General features: G+C 35.7%; 1 protein-coding gene across 1 annotated transcript; it reads right to left on the bottom strand.

Annotated features, from left to right (window-relative positions):
- Positions 1 to 17,610: 17,610 nt before the first annotated feature.
- Positions 17,611 to 24,171, bottom strand: LOC107947736 (uncharacterized). The gene is made up of 3 exons (XM_016882268.1): positions 24,118 to 24,171; positions 21,436 to 21,833; positions 17,611 to 17,860 (listed from the first exon to the last, which is right to left on the bottom strand). Exons 1-3 carry the CDS (start codon positions 24,169 to 24,171, stop codon positions 17,611 to 17,613), a joined length of 702 nt encoding a protein of 233 aa, XP_016737757.1.
- Between the last annotated feature and the right edge of the window lie 1,009 nt (positions 24,172 to 25,180).

The raw sequence follows: 25,180 nt of genomic DNA, 5'->3' as shown, positions 1-25,180 counted from the left end.
ACTATGGATAATGAGTGTGATGGATGGCATGTATGTTTGGTGTATGAGATATGGTTAATGTGTATGTCAATAAAGGTGATGCAAGTGGGTAACTTGAAAGTAGGTTAGTAAAGATGGTAGGTAAATATGAAATTGGTGTGGAATGCTATAGAAAAACATGATTGTTTGAATAGGTGATGTGTTGACACTACCAAGTCATAATTTAACCATGAATGTGAATGCTTGAGTAATCAAATGTACAATGTTGCATGCCATGAGGTGTGTGTAAGTATGTGAGTGTTTAAATATGACAAATGGCTTAGAAAATATCCTAGAAATTGTCCACACTGTTAGACACATGGGCATGTGTATTGGCCGTTTGTGACATACAGTCTACCCCATGGGCATGTGATCCGGCCGTGTGTCCCCTGCACCCCAATTATGCAAACCAGATTGCCTAGTAGTAAACACACGGGTAGAGACACGAATGTCTCAGCCGTGTGAAGGACACGGCCTTAGGACATGGGCGTGTACCCAGGCCGTGTGAAGTCTACACTTAATTTTTGGAATTTAATTTGCCAGCCGTGTGACCTTATTTGGTTGATGATGTCATAGTCAGAGAGTTACACGGGCTAAGGACATGGGCGTGTCCAAGCCACAAGGGCATGTGAGACCACATGGCCTACCCACACGGGTGTATGACTCTCAAAAGTATGAAAATTTTCTAAGTTATCCAAAAGTTTTCTAAAGTTCTCAGTTTAGTCCTAAAACACCTTCAATGTATGTTTGGGGCCTCGTGGGCCTATATAAGGGACAGTTTGTAAATGTATGAATGAGATTATTTTGAAGGAAAATTTTATGGCCCTATTTTGCATATGTGCTTATGTTAAAGTTCAGTAATGCCTCAAACCTTGTTCTGGCTTTGGATACGGGTAAGGGGTGTTACATCTTTGATTCAATTTTGTCCAACACAAATGATTTCTACACTTCCTACCATACAATGCTTCAAAAGGTAACAAATGGATACTAGCTTGAAAATTGTTATTGTAAGCGAACTCTGCCAACAGTAAATATCGCTCCCATCTACCACTGAACTTGATCACATAGCTTCGTAACATATCTTCTAAAACTTAAATTACCCTTTCAGATTGACCATTTGTTTGAGGATGATAAGCTGTATTAAAACTAAGCTTCAATCCCAAAGCATCTTGCAAACTTTTCCAAAACCTCAATGTAGAGCACAAATCCCTATCAAACATAATTGAAATTGGAACTCCATGGAGACAAACTATTTCTGCTATATACAACTCACTTAACTTCTTCAAAGAATAGTTAGTATGCACAACTAAGAAATGCACTCTTCAAAAACTGATCAACAATAACCCATACAAAATATTTCCTCGACGGAGTCGAAGGAAACCTGAAACAAAATCCATAGTAATCCTTTCTCACTTCCATTCAGGAACCACAATCGGTTGCATCAAACCTGAAGGAAACTGATGTTCAGCTTTCACCTTTTGGCAGGCCAAGCATCAACCTACATAATCCATAGCATCACGATTCAAACCAAGCCGCCAATAAACTTCTCTAAGATCATGATACATCTTCCCACTACCGGGATGCATAGTGTATGGGCTACTATGTGCCTCAGTAAAAATCGGTTTCCTTAAGCCTACATCATGCGACATGCACATCATGCGACATGCACAACATACCATCACCATCAACATCAAAATCCCCCTTAAAAGCTTGCTCGACCTGTCAAATCCACTTCGATAACTCCTTATGTGACAACCTATTTTTAGTCAAATTAGAACAGTGGTTTCGGGACCACAAATTCAAAGTCAAAATAGTTATTTTATTATTATTTTAATGTTTACGGCATGATAGTATAATTGTGTGAAAATTTCATTCAAAAAGTTTATCTTTTGAATGCTTAATTTGATAAAAAGGACTAAATCGGGTAAAGTATAAAAGTGTTGTTCTAATAATTAAAGGTATTAAATATCCATGAAATTAAATAGTGGAGTTCTTTATGTCGTAATTAACCCATTGTTTTAATGAGTGGACAAGTATGGCCAGTAATTAGATGAATTAATGGTTTATTGTTAAGGTTAATTTGGTAGTTGGTAAATATATGATAATAGGGCTTGAAGCATTTGTTCACTTGCTAGCTCAATTTTAAGTTTGTTTTTGTCTCGTTTTTAATGATTTTTATATTCTTGAGATCGTTGTAACTAGGTCTAGCTATCCCAGAGACTATTTTGCAAAACTGTTAAAGATTTAGGATGTTGCCATTGATGAATAAGTATGTATATTAATGATTTGATGATAGGTTATGAATGTTTGATGATAGTTATACAAGTTTTGTTAAGTGATTTTTAGTGAAAATGCAAATTAGAGATTAAATTGTGAAATGTGGAAACTTTGTCGTTAAAATGTGAAATAAATGAAAAATATGGACTGCTAGGCACCTAATTGAAATTCGGCTAACATGGGTTGGTATTAAATTGCATAAATTTGTGATTTTATGAATTAAGTACTAAATTGTAAAAGTTGTGAAATACTTGAGGCAAAAGTGAAAATGTGCTTTAATGAGTGTTTTGAATTAAATTGAATAGAGTGAGCTAAATTTCATATTATATAAATCAAGAAAAATGAAGTTCAAATCTAGATCAGAGGAAAAACAAAGTAATTGACTAGTAGATTAATTTCATCGATTTTGCGATCAAGGTAAGTTTGTATGATTAATAAGCTTAATGTTATATGTGTTTATATGCTTAAATATTATAATTGTGATATTACGACACTACAGAATCTATCGACAAAGCATTGACACAGTGAGAATCCCGGTTGAACCTTAGGAATAGATGGGATACTAATGACATGTCATTAGGGGTTATTGTGATTATGTGATTCGGGTGCTGGTCCTGTACGTCCTACCAGTGGCTGAGTATGTCAGCATGTGCTGTGATTAGTTGATAGCTTGTGTGAGCAACACTGTGTAGCTACGTCTTGACCGACAGCTTGTGTGAGCAGGCCCGTTGATAGATCGAGAGTGAGCAAATATGTGATATGAGATTGAGATAGCTTTGGCTATGTATGTGGCACTTCGATGCGAGATTCCCGAGTATCTGATATTATTTCGAATGGTTCAATAGGAAAAGATGATGGTATGAGGATGTAAGAAATGTTACGAATCAATTCAGGTACTCATAATAAGTTTGACAATTGATAAGTTCATATGCAAAGTAAGTGAAAGTGGAGGAATTTATATATAATACATAGAATTATGACAATGTACAAATTGTCGAATTGAATGTATTACTTATATTTACTTATGTTTTTTAAATTTTGAATGAATTGGAAAATTATATTTATTAGTCATATGAGCTTACTAAGATTTAAAGCTTACTTTGTTTATTTTACCATGTTTTATAGTGATTTCAAAGCTAGCTCAGATTCGGGGATCGTCGGAGACTTCATCACACTATCAAGCCATCATTGTGCAATTTCGTTTAGTGTAGGTTTGTGCAAATTAGGTGGCAAAATGGCTTGGTAAATAGCCTATTTTTGTGCAAAGACACGGGCATGTGTCGCAGCCGTGTGTGACACACGGTTATGTTACACGGCCGTGTGTCCCCTGGTGTTGAAATAGCAACCAAGTCAGTATGCCCCACACGGCCTCACACATGGGTGTGTGACGAACTAGGACACGGCCATGTGATTCCATTTTGAATGTCTATTCTGACTGCTCAACAACCTCACTCCCACCTAATCCCCAGCCGGTTCCCGTAGTTCCTCAAGGTATGGAATTTCTATGACTGAATGAGCCGCCAGTTGACAAGATTCAAAAACACGGAGCCAAAGAGTTTAGAGCTAATGTTGATGATGATCTTGAGCGAGCCAAGTTTTGGCTTGAAAACACTATCAGAGTTTTTGATGAACTTTCTTGCACCCTGGCAGAGTGTTTAAAATATGTCATATCACTTCTGAGGGACACTTTGTATTAATGGTGAAATACTTTAGAGTCTATGGTACCGAGAGAAAGAGTTACGAGGGAATTCTTTCAAGCTAAGTTCAGAAAGAAATATATCAGTCAATGATTTATCAATAAAAAATGCAAAGAGTTTTTGGAGCTGAAATAGGGTCATATGTATGTGACAGAGTAATCGCGAGAGTTTGTATAACCGTTCAACTGCTTCGGTGGGATATTCCAATAGAGATCGTGGGAAGCAACACTTGAGTTCTAAAGCCCAAGCTATGTCAATAGCGAGCATTGGTAATGCTAGGTTCAATAGACCTAAATGTCAATGATGCAGAAGATGACATCCTGGTGAATGTAGAACGAAAGACTGGGCTTGCTTCAGATGTGGCTCGCAATATCACTTTATCCGGGGTTGTCCTGAGTTAAATGAGAAAGATAAATCTCAGAATGCAAGATCAAGCAATACAAATGCTAGAGAGATACCAACTTGAAACACTGGAGTATGAGTGGTAATCGTGGTACTATGAGAGATTCTACAATGAGATTAGAGGCTAGAGCACCTACTAAAGCTTACACGATTTGCGCTTGCGAAGATGCGTCATCACACGATGTTATCACCAATACATTTTCTCTTTATGACGCTAATGTAGTTGTATTGATTGATCCTGGATTGACTCACTCATATATTTGTGTGAATTTGGTGTCTAGTAAGAGATTGCCTTTTGAATCTACTGAGTTTGTGATTAAAGTATCGAACCCCTTAGGCAAGTATGTCCTAGTAGATAAAGTTTGCAAGAGTTGTCCTTTAATGATTCAGGTTTACTATTTTTCGGAAAATTTGATGCTTTTACTATTTGATGAGTTTGATGCAATTATGGGTATGGATTGGTTGACGCTACATGATGTCGTTGTGAATTGTAGACGAAAGACAATTGAATTGAAATGTGAGAATAGTGAAATCATTCGAATTGAATTAGATGAGTCGAGTGAATTGCCTGTTGTGATTTCATCGATGTCAGCTCAAAGATATGTGAGAAAAGGTTGTGATGCTTACTTAGCTTATGTTTTGGAAACAAAAGTGTCTGAATCTAAGATTGAATTAGTGCTAGTTGTCTGTGAGTATCCGAATGTGTTTCCAGAAGAGTTAGCGGGGTTACCACCAATTAGAGAGGTTGAGTTTGCTATTGAGTTAGTACTAGGAACATCACCTATATCTATAGCTCCATATAGAATGGCTCCGACAGAATTGAAAGAGTTAAAAGCTTAGTTGCAAGAATTAATGATAGATGTTTTGTACGACCTAGTTTTTCACCCTGGGGTGTGCGAGTATTGTTCGTAAAGAAGAAAGACGGATCAATGAGACTTTGTATTGATTACCGTCAGCTCAATAAAGTTACGATAAAAAACAAGTATCCTTTGCCGAGAATTGATGATTTGTTTGATTAGTTGAAAGGGGCAACAATGTTTTCGAAGATTGATTTGAGACCGAGCTACTATCAGTTGCGAGTTAAGGATTCAGATGTGCCGAAAACTGTATTCAGAACAAGGTACGGGCATTATGAATTTCTTGTTATGACTTTCCGATTAACTAATTCTCCTGCCATTTTTATAGGTTTGATGAATTAGAATTTTAGACCTTATTTAGACAGATTTCTTGTTGTGTTCATTGACGACATTCTGATCAATTCAGAGATGAGTCTGAGCATGCCGAGGATTTGAGGACTGTGCTACAAACCTTGAGAGATAAGCAGCTATTCGCTAAATTCAGTAAATGTGAGTTTAGGCTTCAAGAAGTAAGATTTTTGGGACATATTATTTCAGTAGAAGGTATACGAGTTAATCCGAGCAAGATTTCAATAGTTGTTGATTGGAAACCACCGAGAAATATATTCGAAGTCAGAAGCTTTTTGGGGTTAACTGGTTATTTTCAACGTTTTGTCAAAGGATTTTCGATGATTGCTACATCGATGACTAGATTGCTACAAAAAGAGGTGAAATTCGAATGGTCTGAAAAATGTTAGTAGAATTTTGAACAGTTGAAAGCATTACTAATCAAGGCACCAGTTTTGGTTCAACCTGATTCGGGTAAAGAATTTGTTATTTTTAGTAATGTGTCATTAAATGGTTTGGGTTGTGTTTTGATGCAAGAGTGAAAATTTATAGCTTATGCCTCTAGACAGTTGAACCCGCACAAAAAGAATTATCCGACGCACAATTTGGAATTAGCCGCTATTGTTTTCGCATTAAAAATTTAGCAACATCATTTCTACGGTGAAAAGTGCCACATCTTTACCGATCATAAGAGCTTTAAGTATATAATGACTCAAAAAGATTTGAATTTGCAACAACAAAGATGGCTCGAGCTATTGAAAGATTATGAGTTGATAATTGATTATCATCCGGGGAAAGCGAATGTAGTCGCAGATGCTTTGAGTAGAAAATAATTATTTGCTTTTAGAGTGATGAATACTCAGTTAACCTTATCTGATAACGGTTTGATTCTAGCAGATTTGAAAGGTAAACCGATATTTCTTCAGCAAATTTGTGAATCTTAGAAGTTTGATAACGAGTTACAAGCTAAAAGAGTACAATGCAAGTCAAATAGTGATTCATGTAACACCCTGAATTTGGGCCTAGAAGTTTTGGGCCTTGAGCATGGGAGCGATTGAAGGCAGCTTATAATATTCTGTTGTGCGTGAAAATTTCGTAGTTGAAGGCTTGTTTTAGTGGTTAAGTGTGCTGAGAAGTGTTGGAGAAGTCCTGGGTTCAAACCTGGACTCTAGCAAAAATTTACATATAGGGTGAATCAAACCCTAGGTGTAGTAGGTAGGCCTTAAGAATATTGTTGGAGAAATTGTGACACAAAAAGCCTTGTGGCTTAGTGGCAAGTAGCGTGTGGAGCATTTAAGGGGAGGCATGGGTTCGAATCCCATGGCAAGCAAAGAGCATTTATTTTGCTAACAGGGGGCGGCAAGAGTTGGTGTTGAATTTAAACTCTGATGATGGAGGGATCCCACATCGAGAAGCTAACATAAGAGTGGACGCGAAGCTGGCTTTAAATAGAGAGAACCATGAGGAGAGTAAAGGTACCTTTCTTGGCTGATCCCTTTCGCTTTATGGCGTGCTTGTTTGGGTTGGGCGTCGGCTAAGAGTGCTCGGAGCGCAGATTAACTCCAGTCTCCTATCATGTGTGTATTTCTCACTACTCTAGCTGTAGGATGGCTACTTCGGGCCGCGATGGGCCGAAAGGGGCCATGTGGGCCCAGTGGGTCTACGGACCCAATTGGATAAGTTGTTTGATTGTGTAGTAAATATTAGACTAGGCTAGGTGAATCTCATATTTGTGGCTAGATTTGGGCTAAAAGGGCCACATGAGCGTGTGGGTCCATTTGGGCTTAGAAAGGGCTTTAGGCCCATTCGTATTGTTATCCCTATTTAGAATACTTTAGTTTACCAAATTACTGAAATACCCTCGACTTGTAAAATTACCAAAGTACCCCCGATTTATAAAATTACCCAAATATCCTCGATTTGTAAAATTACCAAAATACCCTCAGTTTGCAAAATTTCTGGAATACCCTCGATTTGTAAAATTACTAAAATACTCCTGTAAGATAGAATTACCATTTTACGCTCGATTTGCAGAATTATCCTTTTACCCTCGATTTATAAAATTACCATTTTACCCTTGATTTATAGAATTACCATTTTACCCTCGATTTACAAAATTACCATCTTACCCTCGAATTACAAAATTACCATTTTACCCTCGATTTACAGAATTACCATTTTACCCTCGATTTACAAAATTACTGAAATACCATTGGTTTACAAAATTACCAAAATACCCTCGATCAATAAAATTACAAAAATACCCCTACTTTGTGTAATTACCAAAATACCCTTGTAGGGTAGAATTACTAAAATACCCCTGTAGGGCAGAATTACCGAAATACCCATGTAGGGTAGAATTACCGGAATACCCCTGTAGGGTAGAATTATTGAAATACCCCAGTAGGGTAGAATTATAGAAAAACCCTGTAGAGTAGAATTACCGAAATACCCCTGTAGGGTAGAATTATCGGAATACCCCTATAGGGTAGAATTATCGCAATACCCCAGTATGGTAGAATTACCGAAATACCCCTGTAGGGTAGAATTACTGAAATACCCCTGTAGGGTAGAATTACCGAAATACCCTTGTAGGGTAGAATTACTAAAATACCCCTGTAGGGTGGAATTACCGAGATACCTTGTGGGGTAAAATTACCATTTTGCCCTTAGGGTGTTAAATGACTGTTTTGCCCTTGTGGGCAAGTGACTGACTTGGACTGTGTGGTTGATGAATTTGATTGTGAATATATGTTAGTGATATGAATGACTTGAATGTGACTGTTTGATTCAAATATGGACATGATATTCTGATTCTGTATGTTGTATGCCATGACATTTATATCTGTTGCATGGGTTATGGGTTATATTGATGGAGGAAGTACTGAAAGTGGCTTGCCCACGTACTGGAGGCTTTGCCTCAACTTACTGATAACTGAGCAGCAATGTTGCAACTATGGAGTGTAGGGCTGGGTGGGTTGAGCTATTCCCCACATGGAGTGTAAGGCTGGTACGGGTGGAGTGTAGCGGTTGGTTATAGGTTGGATTGGGATTGCATTCACATTCTGATTTTGATTCTGTTACCTGATACTGATTCTGATTTTGATTCTGTTACCTGATTCTGATTCTGATTCTGATTCTAGTTCTGATAATGTTTCTTATTTTGTAATGGGTTAAAGCCCATCTGGTACTATCTGTTATAATGGGCTAAGGCCTAATTGATACTGAAACTATAAGTAGGGCTGGGGCCAACTTTTAATTCTTTTATATGACTGACTGTTCCTTTTATATAGTAGGGGATTTCACACTGAGTTTTTGTAAACTCACCCCGTTTATTAACATTTTAGGTAATTTCAGCCTTAGATGGATCGGAACTGCGAGGGGCTTGGAGGAAGCCACACCCACTGTTTATGTTACAGTTTTGATTATTACTTTTAAATGTTTTTATGTGGGTTGTAGTAAAGCCGTTGTAATTTTTTTGATTTCAAATTTGGAATTTTATTTATTGTTCCTATAATTCCTAGTATTAGAACACGATTTTCCAAAGCAACTACTGTTGTTCAAAACATCACGTAACCGCAATTGTTTTTAAATTAAGCTTCCGCAACTGGCAGGATTTTTACAAAGTTGTTAAGAATGTTATTCAGCTGAGGTTTTCTAACAAGGTTTAAAAAGGGTATAAGTTTTTAATTATTAAGAAGGGTTTTTAATGGAAACATGGTTTTTAAAAAACACTTCAATGTGACACGCCAGATTCGAGCCAAACTTCCAGGCCGAGTTTGGGGTGTTACATTTAGTGGTATCAGATCAGATCCAATAATTATTTAATGTTTCGAGATAGGATTTGTGTACCAAAGAATTTTGAGCTTATACAAAAAATTTTACACGAAGCACACTGTAACATCCCTAACCCGTATCCGTCTCTAAAACTCTAACAGCCTAATTTTGGGTCTAGTCGAAAAGGTGGTTTTGGGACCACGAATCTCAAGTAGAATTTTTTTTTACATTTTTATGGTCTACAGTTTTACGGAATGATTTCGTGAAAATTTTGTTCAAAATTTTCATGTTTAGGCACTTAATTTAGTAAAAAGGACTAAATTGTAATAAGTGCAAAAGTTGAGTTCTACATGTTAAAGGGGTCCAATTGCTATGGGATTTTAAATTAGAGGTCCTTATATGATAAGGAGACCATTTGATAAGTTACTGGACAAAAATGGACATGAGGTAAGAGAATTTTAGTGATTTGGAAAAGGCCATTTTGGTCATTTGGTTAATAAAAGAATAAAAAGTGAAAATAAAGCCAAAATTTGCTCATCTTTATTCAACCTTGGCCGAAACTTGGGAGAACACCATAGCTAGGGTTTTTTCATCTTTCAAGCTTGATTGTAAGTACATCCTAGCCCCGTTTTTAATGCTCTTTATGTTTTTGAAGTCGTAATCACCTGATCTTTCTATTTCTAACATTGTTTTGAAGTAGGGTTCATGTTTAAAATTTTATCCATGTGTGACATGCATGTGTTTTGATGTTTTATGGTAGAAAATGAAAATTTATATGAAATAAACAACTTTTACGAAGTGATTTTTGAAGGAAATGTATAAAAGGACCTATTTGTAAAAGGATTTCAAAATGTGTGTAATAGTGTGATTCAATGAATAATGTCGACTATTATAAGTATGTATAGGGTTTGTCTAGGCTTGGGTCTTGATGAAATCAAATAGATTTCATTTTACGAGCCTAGGAACCAAAATGTAAATATGTCAAAGTTTAGGGCAAAAATGTAATTTTTCCATAGTGTGATTTTTGGATTGAATTGAGTAATGTGGTTAATAAATGAGTTAAATTTGCTATCATAGATCAAGAGAAATGAGATTCAGACCTCGATCAAGGGAAAACAATGTCTTTGACGATTAGGTCCATTTCCACTATTTTTGTACCGAGGTAAGTTCGTATGTAAATAATGTATTATTATTTATGCTTTAATTGTTTTAATATTGTATGAATTATGATTGACTCCTTCGATGTAATTGACAAATTTTGACAAGAGAGATATCCCGGTTAAACCTTAAGAATAGATAACATACAAATGTCTTGACATTAAGGTTAATTGAGATTAAGTGTAAGACCATATCTGGGATATGGTGTCGATATGAGACTTCGTGTAAGACCATAGCTAGGCTATTGGCATTGGTATGGTACTATGAGTACGAGATTTCCCGAGTATCCTTTAGTATTCTAAGTGTTTCAACGAGAATCGTAATGGAAATGTTAATGTTGCGAAAGACCATGGTATGTTGAAAGATGGTATAGATATGTACGTAAATATTATGCTGAATGAGCTCGATATGTGATGAATCCCTCGGTAAGGTTATGATTGTGCAAGTTATGATATTAAGGTTTTAATAATATACATGCCAAGTTGGACTATGAGATTTGTAATGACATATATGTTAATTCACTTCATGTTAATTGCATGATAAATGTGTGTTTATGATGCTTATTTTTTGCATAGGAACTTAGTAAGCTTTAAAGCTTACTCATTTTCTTTTCCCTTATTTTACAGAGCACCAAGCCACCTTGGGGATTGAAGACTGTCGGAGATCCATTCACCCTATCAACTTAACATTTTGGGTACTAATGATTTTAATGTCTGAGTTATGGCATGTATAGGGACTTGGCCTTTTTGTGATGTGTCCTAATTGTTTTGTCCAAATGTGTTGGCTTATGTTGGTTGATAATTCATTTTGTAAATGGCCATTGAAATTTGGCTAATATTGGTTTAAGTATATGCATATGATGATGCCTTTCATGGATGTGGAAATTTGTATGGTTTAAGTTGAATAGCATGTGATGATTGTATGTGATAGATGATAGTATGTGAATAATGAGTGGATGCCTTGTTTGTGGCTGATTGGGTTGAATGTATATGCTTGGATTGGTATTATATGTTGTTGTGTAGGTTATGCATGGAAGGCTGACAAAAAGGCTTGGTAATAGCCTTATTTTTGTCCACACGAGTAGACATATGGGCGTACGTCTAGGCCGTGTGTGACACACGGCTTGCCTCATGGGCGTGTGATCCAGCTGTGTGTCCCCTGCACATTAATTGTTTCAAAACAGAATGTTCAGTATTGAGCACACGGGCAGAGACAGGGCACGTGTCGTAGCCGTGTGGATGACACAGCCTCAGGCACGGGCGTGTGCCTTGGCTGTGTGAAGTCTACCCCTTATGAAAAATTAGGAAAATTAAATCGACCACACGGCCTAAGGACACGAGCGTGTGACTTCATTTTGCTCATAGATGACAAATAGAGTGTTACACGGGGTTTAGACATGGGCATGTGTGACCACACGGCCTACCCACAAGGGCATTTCCCAAGCCATACGGGCTTATGACCCTTGTTTGATGAAAAAATTTCTTTGTGTTGTGAAATTTTCCAAATTTCTCGATTTAGTCCTAAACCACCTCTAATGCATGTTTTGGGCCTCATAGGCTCGTAATAGGGACTTTATGATTAATTGTAAAAATTTTTAACTTGTATGAAAATTTATGGCTCGAAAATGTATGTATGCTTGTGTTGAAGTCCGGTAATGCCTTGTACCCTATTCCGGCATCGAACACAGGTAAGTGGTGTTAGAAGAACAAGGTTTTGGAGCATTACTAGAACATTCAAAAACATTTACAAATAAATTATGTAAATTACAATTCATTTACCAAGATCATTCATAACGTCCCTTGATTGGGCCCTCGAGGCCCAATACGAGCATTAGAATCAAGTCGGGACTTAATCGGGACCTCTCAAATTTTTTCCAGGGTGCAAGGCTCACACGCCAGTGTGGTCCAAGGGACACGCCCGTGCTAAAGGTCGTGCTCGACCGCTTGTAACTCTTTGACTTGCACATATGACCATGCCACATGCTCGTGTGCTAGGCCGTGTGGTTACGAAATTAGGTGTTGGTTTCAAACGGCCAAGACACACACCCGTGTTCTAGGCCGTGTGGCACACAAGACTGAGACACACGCCCGTGTGCCCAATTCTGAGCATTTTGTTTCTCAAAATTAAGGTACAGGGGACACACGGCCTAACCACATGCCCATGTTACCAGGCTGTGTGTCACACATGGTCTAGAAACACGCTCGTGTATCTGCCCGTGTAGACAAAATGAAGCCATTTCTAGCTTTATTTCTCACCTAAAATTTCACCCATGACCTGCACTTAAAACACACAACCAATACTAGCCATTCCAAGCATTAAAATTAAACAAACTCCTTCATTCAACAAGGCATACCATTACATGCGTAGGTGGTTATAAACTTACCTTGGATTAACTTAGGCAACAGCGACCTTTGATAACATATTCATAACATAACACATATGTATATGTATATCATAATAATCTACTTAGTCATACCTAAATGAACCATTATTAGCCATTCCAATGGCTAGGTTACAAAATAACATTTCAAGCCACTATTGGCCAAGTTGTCCTATACATGCCATTATACCAGAATGATTTTTACTAATTATACCCAAAATGACTAGTTGATAGTGTGGTGATGCTCCAGTAATCTCTAACCCTCACGAGCTTTTAAGCACTATAAAATAGGGAAAAATAAAACGGAGTAAGCATAACATGCGTAGTAAGTTCGTATAATGGAAACTAAACTTACCATTCCCGTTTAATAAATCTAAGCGTACAATAACAAGTTTTTCATCCATTTGGCTAAATTGCCTAAATACATGCATCCAATCAAACATGTTAGTCACAAAGTTTAAATATACATCAAGTAAGAATAGATGAGCTCAACATGCAATACACTTCCAAGACATTATCATTTCATCTCATAATTCTCATGCCATGTCTAGAGTTATATGTTTGCTGAATGAATGAAATTCTGATGGATGCTCAAGTAGTACACTCAAGGTGTATGATTCCATAATCAGTCAATTCTTATTCGATGGTACCCATTAGGGTACTTAATTAAGGAACATACTATCGAGCCACATATCGTATAACAGGATTACCAGTCCAGGCTAAATCCTTTATATAACGTATGCTCGAGAGGTATTATATTTGGATCACGTGTCCAGCTAAATCCTTTCTATAATAAGGTCAATAGGATTACTAGTCCGAGCTAAATCCCATCCGCAACAAATGCAGGATCTTATTCGTTTTGGGAAAGCGCATAAATTCATTGGAATTCAATTTTCAATTGGGACTTAACCTTTTTTCACCATATCAAGCATGTATCAAATTTCTCATTATAGCATTCAAGTAATACATAAACATAAGTCACATTCCATACAACACAACATTCAATTAAACATATTTACATGCCTGATTAAGTTACACAAAAGTTACCTCGACACTTTTTCGCGTAAAAAGTCTACAAATCCGAAACATTTTCTTTTCCTTGATCTAACCTCGAATTAGTGTTTTTCGGATCTATATAAATAAATTTAACCATCAATTTCATACATTTCATATTTAAATGGACTCAATTTACATCCTAGGAAAAAATACCATTTTGCCCCTAACTTTTCCATAAATACTGATTTTGTCCCTAGGCCCGGAAAATGAAACTTGTGCAAATTACTCCCTATTCCAAGCCTAACCAAATCCCCATTACAAATTTTACAGCACATGTGTTCATAAAATCTCAAAATTTTTCATCAAACTTTACAACATTTCATTTTAGTCCCTAAATCATGTTTTCATCAAAAATCACTTTGTAAAAGTTGTTTATCTATCAATAATCTTTAATTTTCTACCATAAATTTCTAATTTCCAACATATACATCCATTACCCATTTTTCATACCTTGATAGCTTTTCAAATTAATCCCTCAAATAGAGAGACTAAGCTATCTCAGTTTCAAAAATACCAAAATTACTAAAAACGGGACAAGGAAACTTACCCAATTAGGCCTTGAGAGTTTCTTTTCTCTCTCCTAGGGTTTCCATAAAATTTTAGGTTAAAGATAACAATAATAAGATGATATTTTCTTTTATCATATTTTAATTAATTTAATTATTTCAAATTCAAATTTAGTCCTTGACCTTTTTTAATTTTTTCATGGATGAGTCACCAAGAATCTACATACTTTTCTTCAATGGTCTAATTACCACATAAGGACCTTTAGATTTGAATTCCATAGTTATTTAATCCTTATAGCTACTAGAATTCAACTTTTGCACTCTATGCGATTTAGTCCTTCTCGTAATTAAACACAATAAAATTTTCATATCAACATTTTCACACAACATGCCTATTATAATACAGACCATATAATGAAATAAAAATAAATCATATTTTTGGATCAAATTTGTGGTCCCGAAACCACTGTTCTGATTTCACTAAAAAATGGGTTGTTACAACTCTCCCCCTTTAGGGATTTTTTCCTTAAAAATCATACAGTAAAAAGATTCGGGTATTGCTTCCTCATAGTATCCTTCAGCTCCTAGGTAGCTTCTTTAATACCATGTCGTTGCCAAAGAACTTTTACTAAAGCTACCTTTTTATTTTTTAACTCTTTCGTTTCCTGAGCTAAGATTTTGATTGGTTCTTCATTATATGTCATATCAAGCTAAATCTCTACCTCTATCGGAGAGATAACATGTGACAGAGCAGATGAGTGGTTGTTTATCTGTTCACCCGGGTAGTACCAAAATGTACAATGACTTGAAACAATTGTATTGGTGATCGGGTATGAAACGAGACATTTCAGAGTTTGTATCAAAATATTTGGTTTGTCAACAAGTAAAAGCCGAGCATCAGGTGCCTTCGGGATTACTACAGCCTGTGATGATACCAGAGTGGAAGTGGGATAGAGTTACGATGGATTTCGTATCGGGTTTGCCCTTGTCTCCTAAAATGAAAGATGTTATTTGTGTTGTTGTTGATCAACTGACGAAATCAACACTTTTCATTCTGGTACGTACAGATTATTCACTTGACAAATTGGTTGAGTTATACATTGCTGAGATAGTTAGATTGTACGGGGTGCCAGCTTCGGTTATATGCGGACCACGACACCAGAAGCACTTTACTTGCTTCTTTTTGTTCCTCTTTGCCCTCTTCGCTTCAGCTTTTCCCTTGCTCGAACCAAGCTTCTTGGGCTCCTTGTCTGCTCCATTGTTCCCTTCGATGATAGACTTACTCCTCTTTACCCTCTTGGCTTCGGCTTTTCCCTTGCTCGAACCAAGTTTCTTGGGCTTCTTGTCTGCTCCATCGTTCCCTTTGATGACAGACTTCCTCGGACACTTCCGTAACCTATGCGGACCATGACACAAGAAGCACTCCACTGGCTTCTTCTCGCTTTCGGCCTCCTTAGCTTCGACACCCCTTGCGATCGAACCAAGTCCCAAGGCTTTATCCACCAGCTTCTTCTTAAGCGCAGATTTCTTCAGACATTTCTTTAACATGTGTGGACCGTCACAGAGAAAGCATTTCAGCTTATCCCTTTTCCTTTTGGGTTTCTTCTTCCCAAATCCTGGTTTCCTATTACCACCATTTTCGCCGTTGCCATTGCCATCATCCTTCTCTTCCTTGTGATTCCCTTCACATACGCCTTTTTCCTCAGACTTGGAAGACCCAAGCTTATCTTTGGCTAGACCAAGCTTAAACACAGATTCCGCTACCATCATGGCTTTTGACAGTTTTGGACACCTCTTTTTTCCACCTCCTGTCTGACCCACGGCTTCAATCCCTCTTGAAAAGTAAGAAATGCTTCTTTCTCGGTCACATCTGAAACTTGGAGTATGAGTTCCTTGAACTCTCGAACATACTCCCCCACTGTGCCTCGTTGTGTTATCCCTTGCAACTTTCCCTGAGCTTCTTCCTCAACAAACTCTGGGTAAAAATATCCCTTCAACTCACATTGGAACTCTTGCCACATTCCAATGTCACCTTGCCTTTTATCTGTGGTCCTACCTTGCCACCATAAAAGTGCAATATCAGTAGGAAATAATGAGGCAGTATTTACCTTACCCGCATCATCCACGATGCCTTTGGCATAGAAGTAGTTTTCCATCATCCACAAGAAATTGTCCACATCGTATGTAGACCTTTTCCCCACAAACTTTTTTCGCTTCAGGACATACTCGTTACTGAGTGCTGCACTTGACACTCCTTCCTCCACCATTACTCGACACAAGGCTAGCTCTCCCTCGAGCTCCTCTATTCTTGTGCTCAAAGCCAGCGTCGTGGCCATTCTTTCCTCCTTCAAACCATCATCATGGACTCAAGAGCATCATTCCTGTCTGACAATTTATCTTTATGTGAATCAAACAACTCGTTTAATTTATCCATGGTCAAATTAAGAGACATCTTTACAAAGTCTTTGGACTGTTCCTTCCAGCTGTCTATGCGACCCTCGACCCTATCGAGTGCCTCCTTTATGTCCTCCATGGATCCCTCGAGTTTACCCAGACGTTCCTCTACTGTCGACAGCATCTCTCTCAAAAAGTTTCTCACCCACCTTTGTTCGAACTCTTCTCTTGACATCCCAACGGTGCCTTTGAACCAATAGCTTGGATACCACTTGTCACCGGGCTAGACCTTTCGTCTTGCAATCTGTGCGGCCTTAGGTGATTTGCTCGTCCAAACTTGCCTAATTCAGCCTTTACTCGAATAATTATTCCTTAAGAACTCCTCCAAGGCAACAAATTGAAAAGCGCAAGCGATTTATGCCGAAAGAAGCAACCAAATAACAACAGAAATGGACACTCGCAAAATGTTTGAGTAAATGCTCTCTATTCTCTTATTGACAAAAAATAATGAAACAATGAATGGAGTGAGTAAAAATGAGGGGGAGGCTCTCTATTTATACTTGAGCTCCCCAAAACCGATGGTCAAGATACATTTACATCGATGGACGAGATTAACCATATCTCATGATTTAAGGGATTTACAAGATATTGCCATATCAAATCCTATCTAATCTTTACAAGATATGATTCCCTCTATCTTTTATGATTAGTTACCATAGTTTCCTAAGTTGCCATATCTTCGCTATTAGGCCAACCAGGCTTCAATTCTCCAACAGTTCCTTGAATCGGGTCAGCTCTCGTGGGCCAAATGATCCCCATCTAAGTAATAGACCTTCATTGGATGCATTTGGTGTAATGGTCACAGGCTTTGAACTCTGACCCGTGACACTAGGGTGGTAGTGTTGATAGTATGCCTGGAGAGTTTGAACTCTATCACAAGCCCGGGCATTTCTACCAGGATAAGGAGGGATAAATGAGGAAGCAACTGCACTTGCTGTTCTAGTACCAAAACTGTGGAAATGCATCATTTGAAATTATTAGTAGAGAAATGACAAAACCATTTTGTTTGATGTCTATATCCTTAGTGTAACACTCCTAACTCATATCAATCGCCGGATTAGGATTACAAGGCATTAACAAACAAAAACACATTTTCAAACAATCACACATTTATACAAGTCATATTCATATATATATATATAACATAAGTTCAATTAAAATAATAAGCCTGATTTTATTAATCATAATATGATATACAAATCATATCAAAATATAAGTCAGTAATGAACCTCAACCAAAATACCTCGAACAACCATATTTATTCACTAAACTAAATTCATATATTCAACATTATTTTTATACACTTACATATATCAAATTAAAACATTATATACTTAATTACATAAGTGTAAAAGCCAAATCACCAATTAAAATTTTCATTACCTAAATTCACATTCCATTGAATGTACTTACCAACCAAATTATACTACTCAAATAAACTAACCAGAATTTTAAAATAATATACCATTAGAGATCGATACAAAAACCATATTTATCTTTTGCTTATTCGGATAACAAAATTTACCTATATAAATATATACCTTAAGATGAGTTATATATATAAAATCCATTCATCACGTCCATAAAATTTATATAAACAAATACTGAATCACAAGTTGTCATATATTCAAAACATAAATCTTACAAGTAACCAACGAATTTATATAACTAAACCTGCAAACATATCGTCCATATTATAAGCACACATATATATATTATATGTTATCATGAAACATGGTTGAGTCAATTAAATACATTTATGAATATGCATATATGTATATCATAGCCGATTTTTCATCCACAAATATATATATGCCCGTAATCATCAACCAACTCCAAAGCATATATCACGTGGAAATAATAACCGAATACCATAATTAACATGACCAATTGTACAAACATCCATTAGCATTATAATCAACCACATTTCACAAGTATCTATATATATATATATACCGAACTAATATCCAAACATATATTCATTATCTCATTTCAACAATTAACTGAATGCACTTGTCAACCAAATGGAATTATTATTATTATTACAAGTCATAGCCAAATCCTTTTAATCTAGAGTAACATAGCAAATATAGTTCATACTTATAGGTATACTATAGCCGAATCTTTCAAAACACATCCAAATTACTAATAAACTTCAATGCACCACAAAACACATATCACAAATATTATTCATCCATAGCATAAGATGCCATAGCCAAAACAAACTCAAAACATAACCAAACATAACCGAAATCAACATGGAAATGAAGCCATTTTCGCATGGTTCAAATTATACAAAACCAAAATCCAACATTTCAAAACACATTCTAGCCTATACATGCCATAATTCAAGTTTGATTATTTAAATACCGAAGCTATAGATAGTGTGATAGACTTTGCTAACGATCCCCGAGCTTGTAACTTGAATCCAAAATCTATAAAATAGAAACACACATAAAAGCACAGAGTAAGCTTTTGAAACTTAGTAAGTCGTAAGCAAAAAAACAACTCAATAACATTATCAACCGAATTAAACCAAGACAACTTATAATATTATAAAACATTTAAATCCAAACATATAAAGTTCATAATAATATATATACATTCATTCTTAAATAGCACTTTGGTCGAATGCTCATGTAACTAAAATATCATTTTACCATTTTACTTTCACAACCAAATAATCATCACAAACCTAGTTCACATACCATAAACACATAAGCTCATATGTCACAATATAGTTTCATATACACATACTAATCATATAACTGAATATATCTCATCATTTATACACAAATATAATGACTATTCATAACATATTTACTACTCATTCACAAAGCCAAATATACATATCACAGACACATATTTACTTTATTTGCATTTTACAAGATTTGTAACAAATAGCCAAGGTTTTTACTTACCTTATCTCAAGTAGGTAACAAGTTAATTCATAACTGGCATACAGCTCATTTTACATATTCGAACTCAATTTACCTTTGCCCGATGAACCATTCGGAATTGGGTAGGACACTCGGATAATCACACATATATCGTACATTGCCAACGTCTCAGACGTGGTCTTACATGTAATCACATATCGATGCCACTGTCCCAGACAGGGTCTGACTCGCACACATAAATTAGAATCCTATCTCATGACATATGTATCCTAACTATTCCTAAGGTTCATACAGGGCTTTCGAACGTCGTAACTCGGTCGAAACGAATTTGAAAATGTAGTAGTCAAGCCTTTTCATATTCGACCATAACAAATATAAATTCATACAATTCATAAAAGCATATATATCTAGCATTTAACTACAATTCAACACGTCTATTTGCTTATAAACTTACCTCGAACAATATAAAACGAAACAAAGCAGCTAGTCGACAACTTTTGTTTTTCCCCGATCCAAATTCGATTTCTTTGGTTCTTGATCTAGACATATTCAAATTAAGCTCATTAAAACATATTTTCATTTAATTTAGTCAAAAACACATAAATGGGTAAATTACCATTTTACCCCTAACATTTACAATTTTTACAATTTAGTCTCTATTGCACAAAACAAAAAATACAAAAAATTTCTCCATACCCAAGCTAGGCTGAATATTACCCATAACCACACAAACCCATTTAATTCATTTATTTCACATTTTAGTCCCTCAAATTATTATTTTTGTAATTTAGCCCTAATTACTCAAAATCATCAAAAACTCCAATACAAAACATGTTAATCTAAAACATATCTTTCATATTTCATCATCAAACAACAAAAATCACAAGCTCTCATCAATGGTATAACTCAAAATATTCATCAAAATAAAAAAATTCAAGCATGGGTTTTGTAGTACTCGAAGCAACGATCTCAAAAACGTAAAAATTATCAAAAACTGAACAAAAAACGAACTTTGATTGAGCTTGAAAGGATAGCCAAACCTAGCTCTTTTCATTTTTTCTTTCTTATTTGTTGTTTCGATGGTGAACAAATGAAAATAACATGTATTTTAACTTATGTTTTATTATGATATATATTAACCTTTTAATTAGTTACTATTATGTCCTTTCTAATTAAATAAAAATCATTATATTCCTTACCCATTACCGTCCACATACATTAATAATGGCATAATTACCACTTTAAGGCTTCAATTTAGAAAGCCACTAACAATTCAACCCTTTTTAGAAATAACCCCTAAATTTTCATTTTACGTGATTAAGTCCTTTTATTTAATCGGATACCTACATGAAAAAATTAAATCACGAAAATTTCACAGATATAAATTCACACAAAATATACACAAAAAATAATTTTTAAATATTTTTCTGACTCAGATTCGTGGTCCCGAAACCACCGTTCCGATTAGGGTCTAAATTGGGTTGTTACACTTAGAAAATGTAACCCACTAACTAAATGTTTCTATATTTTTGGAATGATATTTTTGTCTAACAAACAAAGAAACATTCAAAAAAATCAAGCTCTATGTTTTCTCAAATAAAAAACTTCCATTACATTGGGTTATACCTGTTGCCAGCAACAAATGGATGCATAAAAGTTCCGGGACTTGGCATATCTGAACTGTTCCTGGCAGACCTTTGACTAACAGGTGGAATTGAAGGTTGACTAGAACCATCAATTTGACGGTCAGATGTAGAGAATGGAGTGGAATGGTGCTCCCAACTTTGGTAATGGAGATTCATTGCAGGAAATGCATCAGATGAAGGTATCTCACTAGGCATAGATGGTCCATTCCAATGACCAGTGAATCTAGAACTATCTGAAATATTTCCACTGGAATTTGAGAAAGAGGGATGAATTGTTGGCCCAAAATAAACTATATATTGGCATGGATGAGTAGCAGAAGAAGAACGCTCAGCAAAGATAGGGCTAGTAGGGTTATTAAATTGAGAGTAACCAGCTAGCTGGACGATTTTTTAACACCAAGGACGCCGTCACATGCCATGTCACTTGGTCATGACGTCTGTGACGAAAAACGACAAAAAGAATTGTTTTGTAACTTTTAGAAAGTTGTGTGACTGAAATGAAACCTAGGTGACTATTTTGTCAACTACCCCAAAGTTGAGTGTCTGTTGGTGTAATTTACCCTTTTTTCTATGCATGCATATATATGACTTGTATGGACCACCGTTTGTGGTTGTATTGAAAGAAGAAAAAAAGTTTAGTTTTGCTTGGTAGAACTGTGAAGAAGAAGAAGGAAGAAGAAGGTTTGCATATGAAATTTATTTTATTTTAGTTTTTCATTTGTTTATTTTATAAATGGTTGTGTTAATTTTTTTGATTTTTTATTTTGTAAAAGGGTGTGTTTGAAAGAAAGGCAGGTATGTTTCTAATTTTTTTCTTAATTTTTTTTTATTTTTAAATTTAAATGAAAATAACAACAACAAAAAAGTATTAGTTTAATTTTGTTGATAGTTTATTGTGTAGAGAAGATGTTTTCAAGAAAGGTAGCAGGTAAAAAGACATTAATTTTGTGTATAGTTCTTTTTAAATGTAAATAACAAGAAATTGTTTTGTTAATACCATTTTTTAACATTATTTTTTTTTGTTTTTTGTACTTAATAATGGTACCATTGTGTTGAAATTTTTGAAAGTTTTATCTTGTTATTTACTTAACTAGTATAAAGACGATTATTATGTCCAAGAATGTGATCTTTTCAAATATTTATTTGTAATTAATATGTATTTGTTTGTTGGCTTTGTTATCCAATAAATACAAAAAAAAAGAACTCAAATGGTAAGTTCCACATATTATTTATTAAAATGGTATGTTTGATACAAATGAAATACCGAAATAGATTATTTGCTTGAAATTTTTACGGTGATCCATTTTGGTGTATAATTTTTTTTTGAATTATTGTGATAAAATAACTACATTTTAAAAATGTTAATATATGTTATGTAATAAAAAAATTATTATTCGGATAAAAAATGAAAAAAATGAGATTATTTTGAAAAAATATGTAGAAGTATTAGTAATTCTTTAAAAATTAAAAAACGGTACAAAATTCATTTTCGATATTCGTTAAAGTGATGATTAATTTTTTTGCATGAAACTGCAAATATCGGAATGGCTTCTTTGATCACAGAAACAGATTACACATCAAATACGATTGATTTATCGGTAATAAAATTGTTATTTGTTATTTAGTGGTCACCTTATAAGCTTGCACGTAAATTTTTTTATGTAATTGGTATACATTAGCTATTACGGTTGAATACGTGGTAAAGGTGAGCATCCTTACCACGTACTGAATGGTTGTGTCAACGGTTTGGGCTATTTGTCGGATGAACATATTATGTCATACTTGGAGGCATTTGGATTTGGATCAAGGACATTGATCAGCATGTTTGATTTGAAGTATGAGGTGATCTCCGCGTTGGTTAAGTGGTGGCGCTCGAAGACCCACACCTTTCATTTGTTGTGTGGAGAGTGCACTATCACTCTAGAAGATATTGCACTACAATTGGGGCTCCCCATCAATAGTTTTACAATCACAGGTTTTAGTACATTGTTCGATCAGGAGACCCTTTGCTATGACTTACTAGGGCGCTTGCCCTATGCTGGTGAGGATAAATTAAAAACTTTGAGATTTTCATGGCTGAAGGTGAATTTTGAGTATTTACCAAATAATGCCACTGAGTAAGATTTTATGCATCCCGCTCGAGCGTATGTAATGCATATCATAGAAGTGTACTCATGCTAGATGCAAATAACAACAAGGTCCACTTGATGTACTTGCCCCTGTTGTAGGATTTATACATTGACCATTGGTATAGTTGGAGCTCAGCAGTACTAGCTCTGTTGTATCGTGAGCTTTTTCGGACGACAAAGCACTGTATCATGGACATAGGCGGTTGCTTGGCATTGCTGCAGTCCTAGGTGATTTACAGGATGCCATACTTGGCATCAGTTAAGTGCCAAACATATGTCTTCCCACTCGTCAATAGGTGATAAAATTTAACCATCACAACAAGAATTTTGCTTTGTCCAATATGGAAATTTGTTCTAACAAGTTTAAATTTTTCGTAGAGGGAGTACTTCTCCGGGTATCAAGATCCCATATACGCTTCCCATTTACCGAAAGATGATCGAGACACACACCGGGGCTAGGATAAATTTTTTTAATATTCGATACATGTTATTATCGTGTTTCTACCTCCATGTTATTTTAATCATGTTACTACCTCCATGTTATTAATTATGCAGTTCATCTGGATGCCATACTCATTACCAGACATTGCGCTAGTTATTCCCCCGTCTGCTCACATCCACTCACACTTATGGTGCATTAATGTACCATTGCTGAATTTCCAAATGGTCGAGTGGTATAACGAGGATCGAGTACTGTGTGTCCAACATATTCCAGATCCTCCATGGAGTTTGGGGGTTTACATGAAATAAACAAAAAGGGCAAACATGATAAGAATTGGGCATGAGAGCATAAAAAATTTATTATATTGTGAAATAATCGGATAGGGTGGAGACCTCAGATAGATTATGCATTTTATTTGTGCCTCTCACAGGATTACATTTTATAGTACATGGCATGTTGGAAACCTTTTTTATTTGGTGGGCAAATGATGCTAGGCCCTCCGCACATGGAAAAACTAGGGCACCTCTCCCACCATGTGCCACAAGATCCTCCTACACCTAAACTGGAGCCTACACCTGAACCAGAGCCCAAACTGGACCCCATCCATGGTTGGTCTTATTCACATTCTGGGGGTAATTCTTATCATCCGAACTTGGGGGCGATAATTATTTTTTGGGCTCGTCAAGGTATGCATATTAAATGAAGACTCTCCCTTCCACTTCAAATCATTCGTACCCTAGATCAATGATGATGTTTGATATCTTCTATGACAACCCTAATTTGACCCTAGTCGGAAAGTGGTTTCGGGACCACAAAACCGAGTCATAAAAATAATTAACCGTTATATTCTATGCTTATTGTATGTGTACATGCATGTGTGAAAATTTCATGCTTTAATTTTGTCATTTATATGTGAAATTTATTAAATAGGACTCATGTGAGGCAATTGTGAAATGTCATAGGTAAAATTGAAGTGGTCTATTAATGCATATTATAAAAAGGTTGAACTTGCATGTCAAATATCCCTTTTTGTTGTTATTGGCCGGCCATGATGATGCTTTATATAAAAATATATTATTTATCACTTAAAATGGCTTTATATTTTATATTTAATGAAAAAAAAGAAAAATGGGTCATGAAAACAAAGCTTTATG

The sequence above is a fragment of the Gossypium hirsutum genome, chromosome A04 (genome assembly GCF_007990345.1).
Source record: "Gossypium hirsutum isolate 1008001.06 chromosome A04, Gossypium_hirsutum_v2.1, whole genome shotgun sequence".
NCBI lineage: Eukaryota > Viridiplantae > Streptophyta > Magnoliopsida > Malvales > Malvaceae > Gossypium > Gossypium hirsutum.
The sequence above is the reverse complement of the archived record's forward strand: the minus strand, read 5'-3'. Positions and strand labels throughout refer to the sequence as shown.

Coding starts and splice junctions, on each gene's coding strand:
- LOC107947736 (XM_016882268.1), bottom strand. CDS start 24,171: ATGTCTGGTAATGAGTATGGCATCCAGATGAACTGCATAATTAATAAC. Junction 21,834..24,117: donor GCATAATTAATAACATGGAG/GTAGTAACATGA, acceptor AAAATCGTCCAG/CTAGCTGGTTACTCTCAATT. Junction 17,861..21,435: donor CCATTTGTTGCTGGCAACAG/GTATAACCCAAT, acceptor GCATTTCCACAG/TTTTGGTACTAGAACAGCAA.